The 13,606-nt window shown below is 34.1% G+C and overlaps 1 protein-coding gene across 4 annotated transcripts in view; it reads right to left on the minus strand.

Annotated features, from left to right (window-relative positions):
- LOC127977061 (homeodomain-interacting protein kinase 2-like) overlaps window positions 1–13,606 on the minus strand; it is a 94,165-nt gene that overhangs the window by 18,068 nt on the left and 62,491 nt on the right. For all 4 annotated transcript variants that reach the window (XM_052581747.1, XM_052581745.1, XM_052581748.1 and 1 more), the window contains 5 exons: window positions 12,229–12,352; window positions 7,932–8,051; window positions 6,800–6,886; window positions 3,306–3,490; window positions 3,056–3,218 (listed from right to left, as the gene is read on the minus strand). In XM_052581747.1, the coding sequence (XP_052437707.1) occupies window positions 3,056–3,218; window positions 3,306–3,490; window positions 6,800–6,886; window positions 7,932–8,051; window positions 12,229–12,352 (679 nt within the window). The remainder of the gene's footprint in view (window positions 1–3,055; window positions 3,219–3,305; window positions 3,491–6,799; window positions 6,887–7,931; window positions 8,052–12,228; window positions 12,353–13,606) is intronic.

The following is a 13,606-nucleotide window of genomic DNA, read 5'->3' on the forward strand; positions in this document are numbered from 1 at the left end:
AATATCAATATTTTGAGTTCTAGAGCACAATTGGGAAAAGAATGAGTCTGGCCTGCTTATGGTTGCATGCATGTATTCAGAAGGCATGTGCACAGGCTTAGCAGTCTGTGGTGCTAATATAAGAAATGTGGGTTTGAATTTGGCTTGTTTAAAGTTCCATGCGCCCAAGAACTTCCAAAACAAAAACAAAAAAGGTCTGAGCTATGGCTTAGCAGTCTACATACATGCTAAGGCATTCAAATGTTGAGTCTTGGTGCTTACATAAGAAATGTGGGTTTGAATCTAACTCGCTTTTGGTTTAGGTCGCAAATTCAGAACTTGCAAAACTAAAAAATGGTCTGAGCTATAGCCTAGTGGTCTGTGTAAATGCCAAGACATCAAGATTTTAAACCTTGGTGCTAATATAAGAAATGCGGGTTTTATTCTGACCTGCTTTTGTTCCCAAGTGCCAATTCAAATCTTATCAATATAAGACAATTCATGGCATATTTTATGATCCCGGTTTAGAACTTCTAAAACTAAATCAATATTGAATGCTTCTAAAACTAAGCTCAATTTTGAGCTTTGGAGCTCATTTGGGAAATCTGGGTTTGAGTCTGGCCTATTCATGGTCTCATGCGCCTATTCAGAATTCCCAAAACTAAACAAAATGGCCTGAGCTATGGCCTAGCAGTCTGTGCACATGCTAGGACATAAAAACTTTGAGCCTTGGTTCTAATATAAGAAATGTGGGTTTGAGTCTGGCCTGCTCTGGTTTCCATAAAACTTTCAAAACTGAAAAAAGGTCTGAGCCATGACTTAGGAGTCTGCACACATGTTCCAACAACAATATTTTGAAATTTGGCGCTCGATTTGGAAAATGTAAGTTTAAATTATTCTTGATCGCATGTGCTTGTTCTGAACTTCTGAAAACTAAAAAAATTGTCTAAGCTATGGCTTAGGGGTTGATGCACATGCTCATGCACACAAAGAAATTTAGTTTTGAGCCCTTTTCTTTCCACTTGTTTTCCTGTACTATCTCAGACAATAAAAAGGCACAAAACTGACAGAAATACGAGGTCAAGGGTCAAATCTGAATAGGTCTTTTCCATGAACACTTCCATGTAACATGCCTGTCATATCTTCTAAGATATGGACCAAATTGAACAATACAAAAGACAAAAAAGATGTGCCTAAAATCAAAACCTGTTCGTTTAATAGAGGCTAGTGTTATTTACTTTCATCTGTTACTAAAGCAATACTGTTTCATCTCATGTCACCGCTAGTAATTATAGACTTTTCATTAAGGTTTGTATGGGGAGAATTCAGTCCAGCGCTTTTCATTTTTCATTTTCTCCGTTTAACAAAGCCGACGAGCACCAGGGGAGAGAGTTAATCAATACGCCGCCATGGCATTCATCACACAAAATAAACACTTCAGCCTCACAGCTGGCTAATGCTACACAAGCTTTCTCTTCTAACACATCGAATGCCCTACACAACGTTCTTCACATGACATTAGAGAGAAGCCGGAATGCTGTAACATTACAGCCCTGTGACTTTTTGACTTTAGACATGTTTATTCGAAGAGGAAAGTCACAGTTTGAGCCCATCTAAGAACTCAAAATGAAGGCATTATGGGATTCGTGCCTGGCCCTCTGTCAGCAGTTTAGACAAGCGCTCCCTGGTGAAGCTAAACTGCACTGAGGCAAAACAGGAGGAAACAAAAGGAGAGAAGGAAACAAAGTGGTGCAATCCTTAAGGCTGCAAAGTAGTATAATGCAAGCCAAGCAGGAAGTAGAGGCTGTCATGTTGTTAATCAGCACATTGTGACAGACGGCTGCAAGGCTGGAAACACACACACACACACACACACACACAGCCCAAATGGCCCATGATGTGACTAGTGTTCTGTCCACTGAAGGAAGTCATCCGATACTTGCCAGTGGTCAATGGGCCAATGCTACTCTAATTTCTTTCGATTGTCCCATAGCAAATGAGTCTATGCATGTAATACAATTAATTATCTGCAGCTTTAAGAGAAACTAAATTGAACTAGGGATTGTTTTAACTGAATTCAAATAAAGTTTATCGTAGCTTGGCGCTGTGTGTGCATTCTGAGCTAGCTGTTGTTTTGAGGTTAAAATGGCATAGGCATTACTTAATAAATTATCAAAAATAAACAAAAATAAACATTTTATGAGGTGCTCAAAAATGAAATTGGTCAATACTCCACAAAAATAATAGTTACTTTTTTCAGAAAAAATCTAAACATCCATCAATAATGCTTTTAAATTTAGCATGGTATAATCACAGCATTTAACACAGTTTAGAGAGAATTATGTTTAAAATATATAATCTTTTTTTTGTAAACTATTGTTTATGATCCTGTCCTGTTATATATATATATATATATATATATATATATATATATATTTTTTTTTATTTATTTATTATTATTTATTTCTTTTTTACATTTATTTAATTATTGCTTAAGTATTTTTTTAAATAATATTTTATGGGAAATCAGGCAAAATTCTGATATTTATTCTATTTATTTGTTTTACAAATGTCAACTTTTTTATTTAAAAGTTATTAGTAACGAATTACAAATATTTAATCATGTAAAAAAAGAAATAACACTAAACTATTATTATTTAATGATTTATGATTTATGATAATTTAATTAATTTAATAAATAAAATAAAAAAAATTGGGGCATTTTTACTGGAAATCAAGACAAAAATTATTTATTTTTCTATACTTTTTTTCTTTGCAAATATTCAATATACTATTAACTATTATTTACAAATTACAAATATGTAATTATTTACATATTTAAATATTATTGTATATGTCCTTGTAATGTATTTAATTATATTCATTATCTTCATTCTCAAGTACATTTAACTTGATTTAGCTATTTAGAAACTTATATGACAATTTTTTTATTTTTTGTTGCAATTTACAAAGACTAAATAATATTTAAAAAGTATGGGGTTAGAGCTGTGGTTTACCTTTATTTAAGAGCAATATAACGGTAAGTGGCTAGTTAGATGTGTGTGTGGATACTGACCTGGCTATGCACAGTGTTAAGCTGGTTGTTGAAGGTCATGGTGAGATTGGTGGAGGTGCTGGGGGCTACATGTGTTATAAAGGGCGTCTTGCTCTGATTGACTGTATCATACATGTTCACCCGACGCTTGCAAATCTCCATGTTCTGGAAGCAGGATTTGACGCTGCAAGAAAAAAAAAAGCCATGGTCAGCAATCTAAACATGAGTAGATAAAACTACATAACCTTACTGTTGGTGTAGTTCAACTGACTGTGTGCTGTGTGGGAAGTCCAGCAAGTGTGTCATTGTGACAAAGGGGTGGTTGAGGGTCTCTATGGGCGTTATTCTCTTGTCTGCGTCGATGGTCAGCATCTTGGTCAGCAGGTCAATAAACTCCCTTCTGTCTGCCTTCTCCGCCAGCATGTCGCTGCCCTCCAAGTCTGTTGTCATATTCACCTGCACATAGCAAAAAGAGAAGACGAGAGTGAGAAATGAGAGAGAGAGAGAGAGAGAGAGACAGTCTGACTATGTACTGAGACATACAAGTACTTTAGGGATCCTCAAACAAGGTTAACCAGCTCTTGCCTTTTTCTTTTTTTTTATGTAACACTGACTAACTCATGTCCACAGAATTCCTCAGAAAACAAAATAAATCCCAAAGAATTCCATTGAATTTCACATACTAAAAATAATAATTAAGGTCAATCAGCAACAGAAATTGTAAAAAAAAAAAAAAAAAAAAGTATTGCTGTAATGCTTTAATGCAAAATTATAAAGTTAATATTTGTAAATGCACTGGACAGTACCGTAATAACCCATGAGCACAGGCGGCAGTGTAAATTAGCTCCCATAATTGCTTTAGTAGTCTAATGTGTGTTCAATGCTAGCCTGGGTGTTCCTAAATGATTGAATCTTGCACCTTTTGTAAGTAATACATGTGAGTATTTTTGTGTGAAGAACCCCTGCAGTGCTTGACGTGTACAACTCTATTAATATACACAGGTCTGTCAGTCAAAAAGAGGACAGCGCTAACCTATCTGATATTCCCAAATATTTGCCCTCACATTTACAGATATTTACTTAGGAACGCTTCAGATGCCAGGTCAGATATTCCCGTCCGTCTGAGCGTGTGAAAAAAAATACTAAAATACTAAATACTAAAAGGAAAATAAATAAAAAAAAATATGTTATGCTATGTTATTATGTTATATTAGTATATGCAAATTAATATTTGAAAAGAAGCAAATATAAATTAAACAGACATGGAAAAGGACTTTTTAAATAAGAACTTTATATTACAAAGGAATACAATGATCTGTAATATATAATATAATATAATATAATATAATATAATATAATATAATATAATATAATATAATATAATATAATATAATTAGTGCTGTCAAACGATTAAATCGCATCCAAAATAAAAGTTTTGTTTACATAATATATGAGTATGTACTGTGTGTATGCATTATGCATATATAAATACAAACATATGCATGTATATATTTAAGAAAAATACGTTGTTTATATATATTAAAAATATTTATATATAATATAAAATATAAATATATAAATGTATAAACATATGTAAATATTTTCAAAATATATAAGGAATATAATCATGATTTATCATTTGACAGCACTAAATAAAATAAAATAATCTGTAAGAAGAAAACATAACAAAATATTTACTAAATATAAAAAGCAAACATAAAACACAAAACCATGGGGAAAGAGTAAAAAAAAGAAAGAAAAAAAAAAAATTCAAATTAATAATAAAAGAAATTAAAAGAAAATTAAAAAAAAATTTGTTAATGAAAATCAACCCCTGTGACATAAAAGTGCCTTTATTTAAATAACCATGCTTTTATTGTCTGATAGGACATTTTGCCAGAGGTTTAAAGCAGTGCAGCAGAGCTTTTTTTTTTCTTGGGAATCCCTGTCAGAGATGGCTAACGCATTTTTCATAGTGCCATGCTGTTTATCTGTGGCCTAACCTCCCCGAGCTATCAGATAAACCGCCAGTTACTAGCGCAAATCACAGTCCTCTTTTATGCATGCTATTTTAGTCCTGCTCTCTCTCTCTCTCGCTCTCTCTCTCTCTGTTTTCCATCACACTGCTGCACAATAAAGAAATAATCTTTGACACATGACGAAAAATAATCATTCAGGATGAAGAATATGAACTGCAAGCGAAGGGAGTGACTGCATAGCTACCGTACACAAATCTTGCAAAAACAGTTCCGCACGCACACTTAGTGAACGGTCTCTTGAAGATGATGAAACTGAGAACAATCAATCTTCTTGGTCTTCATTTCACATCTGACTGTTGTATTTAAAACGGTTAAATACACAAGTGCTGTATCTCTGAGTGCAACAATTTAAAGACAGGTGCAGATCATGAGACAGCTGTGCAGATGTTCCACATACAAACTGACAGAGCTGCAACAGTGGAAACACACACACACACACAGATGTGCATATTCTATGTTCTACAAATGTATTTCGCGTCTAAACTATTATCTGAGGGCAGGTGACTTATTTATATATAGACAGACAGTCAGACAGACAGATATATATATATATATATATATATATATATATATATATATATATATATATAGAGAGAGAGAGAGAGAGAGAGAGAGAGAGAGAGAGAGATTTGCTTGTTTATTTGTAAATTTTGTATAATATTTTGTATATTTATTATTATTAATTAGTTTGATTAACTTGATTTTATTATTATTAGTTTATTTTTTTTATTTTCACATTGTTTCTGTTTTATTAGCGGTTCTTAATTAATAATAATAATAATAATAGGAAAACAATGAAATCAAACAAACAATAATAATAATACATATGAATTATTATTATTTTTGATAGTAATAATAATAATTATTATTATTAATTTTGATTCTCATTTTATACTAACACCTAATTTTTATCAAATAAAAATGAGTTGCGAGTATAAAATGAGTATCAAAATTAATAATCATTTATTTTCATTTTGTTTGTTTAGTTGTATTCTCAATGATTTTTTTATGATTTGTTATGAAATATATAAATAAATAAAAATTTGTATACCCATAATAACTCATATTTATTTGATTGCTTATAATAATAATAATATAAATATATTAAAATAATTTAATTACTATTATTATTTGTTTATTTTTACATTGTTTCTGTTTTTTTATCATCAATACTCCCTATGTTATTGAAAATAGTACTATCTTTCATTCTTTTATGTTAATGAAGTTTTTTTTTATTATAGATTAAGTGTATCCAAGCATAAGCATATTTCCATGAATTCATCTGAATTTGCTGTGAATTAGATCAGCCGTTTTTATCTGATGAACTGGGATGGAGTCCGTTCCTATGGGAAAAATCCAGATTGAGGTTTGCGTCATTGTTGGCAGAAGCCTGACCCGGCCCGTCCAGACATCTGACGACCGGCCGGTGATGAGGCTTGCCGATTTCAATAACTCGCAGAAGGCAGAAGGTCATAAGTCATGTGTCTTATCACTGAATAGCTCCAAGTTGAATAAGGTTCCCATGCACCATTGTGCTTCTGAGGCATGGCCTAAATTACATAACATCAAAGTTTTCTGCATAACAGAGGTGTGAGTGTTACTGGAAACTTGCCACACAGAGCTGGAGACAAAACATTTTTGAGGGTGAGGGAGGTTATTATTAGCCGTGAGCCAGATTTCCGCTTCTGTTGAAGCTGAAGCAGGTTTTGTGGTACCAAACTCCTACCTGTGCCATATCATCCAGGCAGTTGAAGATGTACTTGCGAGCTTCTTTAGATTTGATCCCCGTCTCTGTCTCATGGTCTTCAGGTGTCTGCAAATACAAACAGGAATACTATCAACACCATCCTGATTCATCTTTCAAGATGGCTCCACTTGAAAAAAATGAATAAAACACCGGAGAAGCGCTTCCAACATCAGGAATAAACCGAGTGAGTTCATCTTCTTCACTTTCATACAATGGAAGTCAATGAGAACTGTTTTTCTATAGAAGAGATCTCAACACACTCTCAAACTGTGCTCAAATGTGCAAAAATACCAAATTTGTAATCAAAGCAAGTCAGAGATTTCAAAATAAACTTAAATATTTCTCAATCCCTTTCAAGTACAAATCATTTGGGCTGTGCTATCCATGTTAATTTTAAGTTAACAGTATGTTTTCTTTTTTTATAGAAACATCTGAGGCAATGTTGACACTTAAACGGAACATAACTGAAAGATTCCTGAACTATGAAAGATAAAACCTTATCTCTTGGAAGTACTTGACATTGGGTTGAGTGTTTTTACAGTCCAAGACACAAGCACTGAGGGCCAAAAAGTTTAAGGGGTATTGACTATGTAGGAGAACACATTTTTCTAGTTTTATTGGATCTGTATCATATATATGGAGGGTTAGGAATGCAGCTTAGAGATGCATTGGGGTTTAATAATCTCAAAGTTTCCCCATGTGAAGCTTTGCAAAGTTCACCAAAAGTTAATCTAGAGAGAAACTCTATTGACTATGGGCAACCAGCCACCGGCGCAGTAAGGATGGGGGAATGTGGAGAGAAACAGAGCAGAAAGGGACGGAAGAGTGAAAGAGGGAAGAATAAGATCGGGACGTTAAGCAGGATTTATCCCACGTCGCTCGGGTTGCCAAGTCCTCTCACACAAAACCCATTTAGCGCACATTAGCCTCTTGGTCTGTTTACAGGGTGTAGTGGATGCGTCAATTTAACTTAGTTTAGAGAGTGAGGGAATGAGAGCGAAAGAGAGAGAGAGAAAGAGAGAGAGAGAGAACATTGTCGGTGCATATTATATGCGAACCAAATGAGACTAATTAAGGAAGTGAGAAAGAGAAACAGGGTGAGGGAGTTTACCTTCAGTCTCCATAGAGGATAGGTGGAGTCGGGGTCTCTGTTGAAAAACCTGGTTGTTTTCGTCCCTGCGCTTAACAGATACTCTGCTGGCAAGCCCTGCGTTTGAGAGATGTACCGGATCTGGTGGAAGACATAAACACAGGCCAAAGGAGATTTACAACTAACGTCACACTTTAGGTGCTGGATATTCACTACTTAGACATGTTCACTTGGAAAATGTGATTTTCTTGCTTGTTTTATATATAAAGGTTTAATATAAAGTACATAGACATACAGTCACAATGCAAAGTCAGTTTAATGAAGCTAAGCTGTAAAATAGTATTAAAAATGACACAGTCCAAATAATTTTTTATTTTTACCGTTAAATATCCTGTTTGACTTCTGATAGTGAAAGTAAAGTGAGTTCAAATTGTATTTCATGTTGAAAAATAATAATAAAATAAAAGAAATATAAAAAATATATATAAATAAAATAAAATAAAATAAAATAAAATAAAATAAAAAAGAAATATTACGTTTGGAGATCTCTGACCTGCAAACTGGTATAGCGAAGATATTTGACTAGCAGAGGATCTAAACATCATAGACGGACCTCTCGGTCCAACACAGCATGCAAATTTAAAGCGGCATTAAATATTGCAGGAAATTAAGGAGATTTTCTAAATGGATTTTATTTTGAATATATTATTAGTTAGCAATTTATTCAAAACAGAAATGCTAGAGGCTGACATCAAAGTTTTTAAAACGTCAATGCATATAATCTATAGTTTAAGTATATAGTATATTTGGGGTGCTGGATGGTAAGTGATTACATTTTTTTTTTTAAATGTAGTATTTTTAATTGGATTATATTACCTTTTAAAAATGCTCATAATCAGATTACAGTTTCTATAACATATTTTTTAATAATAAAATTATTATAATTTTTTTCAAGGTTTTTTCTACGACATGCAAGTCTAAAATGATACTGTAGTAGCAAAAACAGCCTTTAATTCTAATGATCAGGGTGGAAATGAAATGTCATGAAAAATGAAACGATTCTGTTTTTGGTGCAAGAAACCTTGACTAATATCGTAAGCGGACTTCTGGGAAAAGCAACAGTGAGCTGCATTAAAACAGACTGATGACATTTTGTCTGCTCGAAAACATATCAGTCACTTGGCTGCCACGCTGATGACACAACTTCAACATTCCAGCATTAGAAGCCGAGTAAACAGCATCTGTGATGAATGCTGTCACCATGAGACTGATTTCCCCTGCCAAACCCTCTTTTTACAGGTCTGTCCGGACGCCGCAATTACACTGAACGCCATTCACACACCTGAAAGATGTAAATACAAGAGCTTGGCAGCCGAAGGAATTCACAATAATAATAATAATAATAATAATCTCTTCCACAGCCCCTGCCAAACAGCCAATCTCGTATCCTGAGACCGAGCTCATAACCGCATTTGGCTCATTTACCATATTGTGAAACCATTTTTCCATTCACTTTCTGAGGATTCTTGCCGGTGATTTCAAAGTGCTGTAATTAGAAATGAGCGGCAAAGACTGGAAATAACTTCTCAAGTTTTGCATCCAAGTGAAAATCTAAAGTAAATAGGGAAGCCGAAGAGAAATGTTACAAATCCTTAACACTCGGCTGCTTCCCAATCACAAGACCTCATAAATGCACCAAATGAGGGGCTGAAAAAAACCCTATTACTCTGTAGTAGACAAAATCGGTGGGAGACAAATCTGCAAATCTTTTGCTGTGTTTAAGAGCTTGTTAAAGTCGGGTTTGGTTTGCTTAGAGCTAGAACATTGGCTCTGGGCTGCTCCATGAGGCCAGAATTATTTTTAAGAGAAGGCTTCGCTGTAGAGCTCTGGATCTGGGCTAATTGGGCAGTTTGTGGCATGTGTCCAGAACTACGAAGGGGCAAAAGAGAGATGAAAGTCAGAGAGACGACACACACACACACACACAGAGCACTTCAGGAGAGCTGAGAGCGCAGGGGCCCAGCCAACAGTCAGATTTGTTTTCTCTCTCTTAAGCACAAACAGTAATTGAGGGATGTTTTAACAGCCATTTTCTGAGAAAGGAGATCTCTCTCTCGGCAGGGCCACACATACACACAATCTCACACACTTTAAAAAAATAAATAAAAAAGCAAGACTCCTCTGATTCATCTCACTGATTGGATATCTTATTGGAAATATTATTTCATGAATCGTTTTCCAAATGAATCACATTACATTTACATTTATGCATTAAGTAGACGCTTTTAACCAAAGCGACTTACAGTGTATTCAGCATATACATTTTTACCAGTATGCGTGTTCCCTGGGAATCTAACCCATAACCTTTTGTGAAGCTAACGCAATGCTCAACCACTGAGCCACAGGAACTACTACTAACTACATTATTTATTTATCTACTTGTATCATCACTGACCACTGAGTTACAAAACAGAAACACCCAAGGATGAGTTATGGCATGGGTCAATGGGCTCCTGAAAGCTTGGGTTCTTGAGAATAATGCATTGAAATGCAAGTATTTATATTAAACCAAGCTTAAATGTATGCCAGTGATTGCTGTGTAAGTCGACAGTGTGGTCACTGTCGCAATGTGTTAAATATAAAACATGCGTACTATAAATGTGACTTTTAAGACTGTTTATCACAACTGCTGCTTAATTTCTTATATTTGCGATACTAGATGTAATTTTAAATTTTTTTTAACAGGCATGTGATTCACTAGAGACAAAAAAAGCAGGAAAATCTGACCGGCACTTATTATAAAAAAAAAAAAAAAAAAAATCAATGTATTATTTCAATATAAGATATATCTTTTAATGTGAAAAAAAAAAAAAAAAAAAAAATATATATATATATATATATATATATATATATATAAATTTAATCACATTAAAAGATATATCTTATATTGAAATAATACAAACTATAGTCCTATAAAAATAAAAAGCAGCATTTAATAATAATGATAATAATTAAAAATATATAATATAAAAATAAATATTAATATCATTTTTATTAGGCTATTAAAATACCTGCCAAAAGTTCGGAAATATTCTAACTATTCATGATTTTTTTATAAATATCTTCTGCTCATCAAGGCTGTAATTATTTGATTTAAAAAAGAGCAATATTGTGAAATATTCTTAAAAAAAAAAATCTATAATATAATTATAAAATGTCATTTATTTCCGAGACGCCTAGCAAAATGTGCTGCATCATTACAATATTGATCTTTCAAAAATCACTAAAATATTATTTGATTCTCAATAAACATTTCTGATTATGATCAATGTTACTTCATATTTTGTGTGGAAATATTTAGCTTTGATAGTCTTTAAATCATGCTGTATCAAGCTGTATCAACTTAAAAAACGCATTTGAGCGTCATAGAAAACATTCATGTTACAGTTCACCTCAGATAGTGTTGCTGATTTGAAATATATTAAATATAAGTGTGTCAAGCCTGCAGGCATTATTACCGTGCGGGCACTTGCATTAACTCTGAGTCTGCGCGCTCTGCTTCTAACGGCAGAGAGAGAGCGAGCGAGAGAGATCACTTTTTTTTGGCTCACACTTTTCTTTTCCTAATTTTACAAGTTGCAAGTTACAAAAGACACAAGCAGTGTTTGATCACGGCCTGGTGTTCTCCGAGTCTGATGACTCCGATCGCACAGGTATTACACACAATGTTAAACAGACCAGGGACCCGAGGTAATAGATTCAGACCCGACCCGGACCCGGCTGATCATTTAAAATATAGACCCGAACCAGTACTGGTCCCGGTTCGGGTCCCGGGTTGACGGGTCTCGGGTGCACTGTGAAGACCTCTAGTATGATGAATAAAATGGTCAGTTTCTCTCTCTCTCTCTCTCTTTTTTTTATCATTTTCTTTACTGTCACTTTTAATCAATTTAACACACTTTTGCTAAATAAATTAATTACTTTATAAAAAAAAATTAATTAAAAAAAACTGAAAACTTATTGACCATAATGTTTGCATGTATATATATTCAGTAACAAGACTTGTTTTTCTGCAATTTTTATACAAAGCAGGGCATCAAGGGAGGGTATCCATAGAAGCTGGCACCCAGAGTGTCCCAATCCGTCCTCAGTAACAGGAACACGGGAACAGCCAAGATACAGTACAAGAAATACCCTCAAATATACTAACGGTGGAACCCTCAGACAAGGCTGAAAGCCAGCGCATACTGGATATGAAATCTCCCAGCTCTTTACCGTTTCCATTTTTAATCCATTTAAAGAATTCGACAAGTCTTACCTGGTCATACTCAGATGCTCCGGGGTAGAGCGGCCAGCCCAGAAACAGCTCAGCGATGACACAACCCAGGGACCACATGTCTATGGCCTCACAGAACGGCAGACCCAGGATGATCTCTGGAGCTCTGCAGACACAGAGGTGAAATACTGTAAATACAGTCACCGCAGAACAAATACAGTTTAAAAAAATTGATTTAGCAATAATGACCAGTTGTCTATACACTATCTCTTTAAATGATCCCAATTTACAAAAAAAGTCTGGTTAAGTGCACATTAATGAAGCAATTGCACTATGCTTCACCACAGAGGGAAACTGAGATGTTTTTGGCCCAAAACCAGTTAATGTGCAACCCGTTCCATTCAGCCCAAAGCTGGCATTGGTAACGTCTCAGCCGTAAGACCTCATTGTACCCGTTTAAGTTGACTGAGTTGAGTAATAAAGACAAACACTGGACGCATTTTGTTGCCACGGACACAGCGGGTGAGGAGGGAGGAGAGAGACGGCGCGTGACTCTGGCCACCGCTTGTGAATCATCTTTCTGAGGAAAGACGGAGGGCCACTCTTTTGGATAGAGGGATTGAAGATAAATAAATGCCATATGGAGGGAAAAGAAAGTGGGACATGTGTGGAAAGACAAAGAGACTGATGTCGGGTATGGAAAGATGTTCAGCTAGCCTTAAAGGTGGAGGAAATGCAGCTCTCTCTCTCTCTCTCACACACACACACAGATAACAGACTGATGCCTCAGTTTTAGGGGTGAGAATAGAACACGGTGATTTTATTTGTAAGACAACACTGGACACTGGAAGAACAGCCTATACTTTAAAACCAATTAAAGCGATTTAGAAAACTAAAACAACTATACACATAACAAAACAGCTAAAAACTGAAATAAAACAGAAATAACTGAAAAAGACTGACTAAACTGAAAATAAAAAAATAACATAAAAAATGTTTAGTAAAAATAAAAGTTTAATTTATAGTATACAGTATCAATAATAAAAATATTGATAAAGTGTATAAATACATTTATAAATAAAATTTAAATAAATAACACTTCTATCAAAAGTAGAACCAAAGTCATGACTTATCAGGGGATAGTCAATAGTTTCTTCTAGAGAGCAATGTGAATAAATGGAAATACTCCTATTTTAGGAATGTCTCAACATTAAAATTGTGTCAGATACAGATAAGACCAATAACTGATAAAAGGTTAATATTAAAGTTCTATATTATTATCTAAATAAATGTAAAAAAAAATAATAATAATAAAATATAGAACAAAACTGAAAAGTGAAATTAAGCATGAAAAAAAAAACATATTTATTTTTAGATTTAAATAGTGTTTTAAGATAATCAGTTTGTAGAGATCAACTTG

The sequence above is a fragment of the Carassius gibelio genome, chromosome B18 (genome assembly GCF_023724105.1).
Source record: "Carassius gibelio isolate Cgi1373 ecotype wild population from Czech Republic chromosome B18, carGib1.2-hapl.c, whole genome shotgun sequence".
Lineage (NCBI taxonomy): Eukaryota > Metazoa > Chordata > Actinopteri > Cypriniformes > Cyprinidae > Carassius > Carassius gibelio.